Source organism: Cottoperca gobio, chromosome 3 (assembly GCF_900634415.1).
Source record: "Cottoperca gobio chromosome 3, fCotGob3.1, whole genome shotgun sequence".
Lineage (NCBI taxonomy): Eukaryota > Metazoa > Chordata > Actinopteri > Perciformes > Bovichtidae > Cottoperca > Cottoperca gobio.
This window is the reverse complement of record NC_041357.1, coordinates 14,198,033-14,202,068: the sequence shown is the minus strand read 5'-3', so window position 1 is coordinate 14,202,068 and position 4,036 is coordinate 14,198,033. Positions and strand designations below refer to the sequence as shown.

Genomic DNA, 4,036 nt, shown 5'->3' with positions numbered 1-4,036 from the left:
TCACAGTCCTGCCCCGATCTTCCTGTCACCTCCCACTGGCACCCCCTCCAGCTCCTCATCAGAGAAAGGGCTGTGGGGATTGTAGCCAACGTCGGTGGTGCGCTGCAAGAAGTCCGTGGATCGTGGCATCCCAACAGGAAAACCATGCTGGCCTACCTCCTCTTCTTCCTCCTCCTCCTCCTCCTCCTCCTCTTCCTCCTCTTCCTCCTCTTCCCCATCCTCCAGATCAAGATCTACCTCTCTGTCGTCTGGATTCACACCTCGTCTGCTCTCATTTGATTTGTCCATGGCTGGTTTTCTTCCACTGCGTAGTCTCTGTGAGTCAGATGGAGCAGAGGCGGTGGCCTGCTCCTTCGCCTTCCGGCTACGTTTCCATTTCATCCTTCGATTTTGGAACCAGATCTTGACCTAATGACGGAGGACAGAGCAAAGACATTGTGTTCACAAGGTGGTCACATTTAGGAAAAGTAATCCAGAGTTTGTCTTAATAGATTTAAATACATATTTTGGTTTTACTTGTCTTATTTGCATCTCTAGGACAGAAGTCATTAAAAAAACTGCCAGTATGTTTTGAATCTTTCAAATATCTTCTCTTTCTGATTGTAAAACCCTCTGAGAAAAATCAGTAAAAATATCTGTAGACATTAATATTCACTTTTCTTTTCCCACTGACACTATAAAGCAAATAACTCATTTTCTTCGGCAGAACTTCCACAATTAAAAATATTGAATGATAATTCATTAATAAAAAAAACAACCTCTTTATCTTTATTCACCTGCTTCTGTTTGGGACATCCAACAATAAAAGCACCCTGGCTTTACACAATGTACTTGACATATATCACTATTTGTGATCAAATAAACTGTCATTATAATTAATCAATACTACCAGAATTATTAAGGAATATGCAATGAAAATAGTAACATATATCATCATTTCACTCTTACACAGAAAATGCAGAGAAAGCAAAGTGCACTAAAGTGTGTGTTCAGTTCTTTGGGAAGATAAACTTGGTTCGGACATCATGACGTGGAGACATACAGTCATGTGTCTGTTGTACAATCTGCATCTCTGCCTGACTTGTTTGCCCTTTATTTCAAAATGAACTCGTCTTTGTTAAATCTGTGCATAAGGTGACATTGTTGCCCGTCAGTCACGATTTGTTGAACAGTTAATCACTTCCCTCCAGAATAAAGGTATATTTTGATTTAACCTTTCACAGTGACACTATACACTTAGTGCAATGACTACTAAACTACTAATGGATTGGGGTTTTTTAAAACCTATTTTTATGATTTTAGGCATTTCATGGGTTGTTTAAAGTGCCATTTATGTTCTTTTTTAGGATAGAATATTGAACATGTTTGTATTAGAAATGTAATTCCTGATTTTATAATCACATTTATGTTTGATTCAGATTTGGTATTTTGTGTTGTCTTATGTTGTTTGTCATTGTTACTGCAGCATATCTCGGCTTGGACATAGATTTGTGATTTCAGTTGGGCTTTCTTAGTTAAATGGAAAATAAATAATCACCTACAGGAGTCATCCAAAAATGTTTTATTGTAAAATGTAGAAATCTGTTCAAATCCAGATATCCTGCTGGATGAGTGTGATGAGGCTGACCTATGAATGCAGTTTGTATTCACTTTGAGAACAAGAATGTTCTGTCTTATGTTCAGGAGGACCTGCATTTCTCGCCTCATTCTTGTTTCTTTTCATTTTATGTTACCTTTAAAATGAACCTGTTGGCTGTTTAAGTGCACTGGTCTTACTCTTACTGTACCTGTGTTTCAGTCAGCATGAGTGAGGTGGCCACTTCAAAGCGTTTTGGTCTGGACAGGTATTTGTTGAGCTTAAACTGGTTCTCCAGCTCCAGCAGCTGCTGACTGGTGAAGGCGGTGCGGGGTCTCCGGCACTTCCCCAACAGACCAGACTGAGGGCCCGCTGGAGGAGGAAGAGCAAAGTTATCAGTGTTTGGCTGCATGTGAGGGGACATGTTACATGTATAAGTGATTTCTTTTGTGGAGTTTTTATGTTTAACACACAATGCATTTGTGTTTTGATTATTCAACTAAAACTTATTTTGAAATATCTTCCCTTTACAGAAGATTCAAGTCTTAAACTAACTATGTTGCCAGTAACTGTCGCCTGTTTTATGTATATAATACCAAGGACATAGGAAGTTCAATATAATTGTGTTGGTGGGAACAGCACACATATGCCCGCACTCTCTCGCCATCATTAACTATAATAGCTTTACTCCAGTTTATTGTTGACGGGGGTACACGGCAGAAGCGGGCGCAGAGGCCATAAAAACACAGGCATGCCATTAACTTAATGAAAATTCAATGAAGGCTTTTGGGATTTTATTGATGAACTACAGAACGTTTTAGGTGTTTGTTTATAGTTTCGTCGTCACACAAAGACAATTTTCATCGGGTTGGCGTTTATAGAGAAATAAATGGGCCAAAATTAAGATATGACAAACTGATAAGCAGTACTACAGAGGAACCTACTGTAAGGGACGATGTGTGGCTGTTATTAGCGCTAAATATATGAAGATCTCCGGCATTACCTTGAATAAAATATAATACAAAGCATGGCTTGGAAAACAAAAATAGATTGTAAAGTATTATTATAGTTTAAGTGAAATTAATTCAGGACGGGGAACCTTTACAGCTTAAATAAATAAATCCAAACACACTGCCTGTTTCTGTGTCCGATTTTAGACATAATCGAAATTATATTTAAGTTTTTATTCACAAACTCTGAAGCTTAGAAAGAGAAATCATCAGTAGCAGACTTGCTAATCATTGCCCATTTAAATAGGCCCACTAAACTGATAACTCTGAAAAATAAAAACAAGATAACAAACAATGAATAAGAAAAAAGGAACGAACTATTAGCTAATATATAGGCCCTAATGATTAATTAGGCATATTATATTCACTATAATAAATGCATAGGGTTATAATAATATTAATATTTATTTAAACAGAACAGTTTAGTCAAAAATTTGTGTTAAATTAGTTTACAACACCTGGCGGTTCTTCAGAGGTCAAACCAGGTGATTAAAAACTGTTAAACCTGATAATGGAAATCCACTGATCCGTTGGAGAAATAAACAATATTTTTGCAACTCTCAGTTTTTTTGGACTTTTCAGTTGTAAAGCCTGGATATGTTTGACCTATAAAATAATTGTATTTTATCATATACTTACTGCTGTAATCTGGCAGCCGCGGCATCATGATCCCGGCGCGGATCCAGTGCTCCAGGGGCAGAGACCCCGCCATGGCAGCCATCTTCAGGTGCTCCGGATAAGTCTGTGTGAAGCCGGTGTATGCGAACGCGGGATGATGGCCACCCAACGCGGACAACGGGTACATGGGTGCAGGATACATGCCGGGAATTGAAGCGAGTCCTGGATGCGGGAGATTTAGGATACCCGGTTTGTGTAATATTCCTTGAAATTGTGCGGCCCGCGGAGACGGTGTGTCCGCTCGGCGGCAGGACACCGGGCTGCCTGCGGGGCTGTCGCTGCTCAGACCGGGGGAGATATTTCGGCTCACCCGGTTGGTCTCATCAGCGAGCAGGGCGTCAATTCGGAAGTTTTTGGATTTCTCCATAACGGCTTCACTCAGGAGAACTGCAGTCTTTAAAAAACACAAACGTGTCAAGCTTGGCGGGTGCGCACCTGTGCCGTGCGTCAGCGCGCTGACAGCGGAGCTTCTTCCAGTCACAAACTCATATGTTCTCCTTATCTTTTCATACAAGTCAGGGCTGGACGGATCAACACTATCCACTATTCAAAAATAAGCCTTAATACATTATCAACTTGTATCTTAACGACTTAGAAAAACTTTTTGACCTGCTAAATTATTGACGTTTGCATGTGCGTCCCTCCATCTATTTCCTTGAATTGTATCTGCACATGTCACTCTGCAATAGTGCGTCCGTCCTGGTGTTTAACACTAACTTCACAAAGAGGCATGTGTCTTACTCCGTCAGCCGTGCTTCTCCACCCCTGCAGG

At 40.3% G+C, this 4,036-nt stretch overlaps 1 protein-coding gene across 1 annotated transcript; it reads right to left on the bottom strand.

The window, feature by feature from the left end:
* On the bottom strand, positions 1–3,631 carry mnx2b (motor neuron and pancreas homeobox 2b). The gene is made up of 3 exons (XM_029428059.1): positions 3,226–3,631; positions 1,788–1,948; positions 1–408 (listed from the first exon to the last, which is right to left on the bottom strand). Exons 1-3 carry the CDS (start codon positions 3,629–3,631, stop codon positions 1–3), a joined length of 975 nt encoding a protein of 324 aa, XP_029283919.1.
* Between the last annotated feature and the right edge of the window lie 405 nt (positions 3,632–4,036).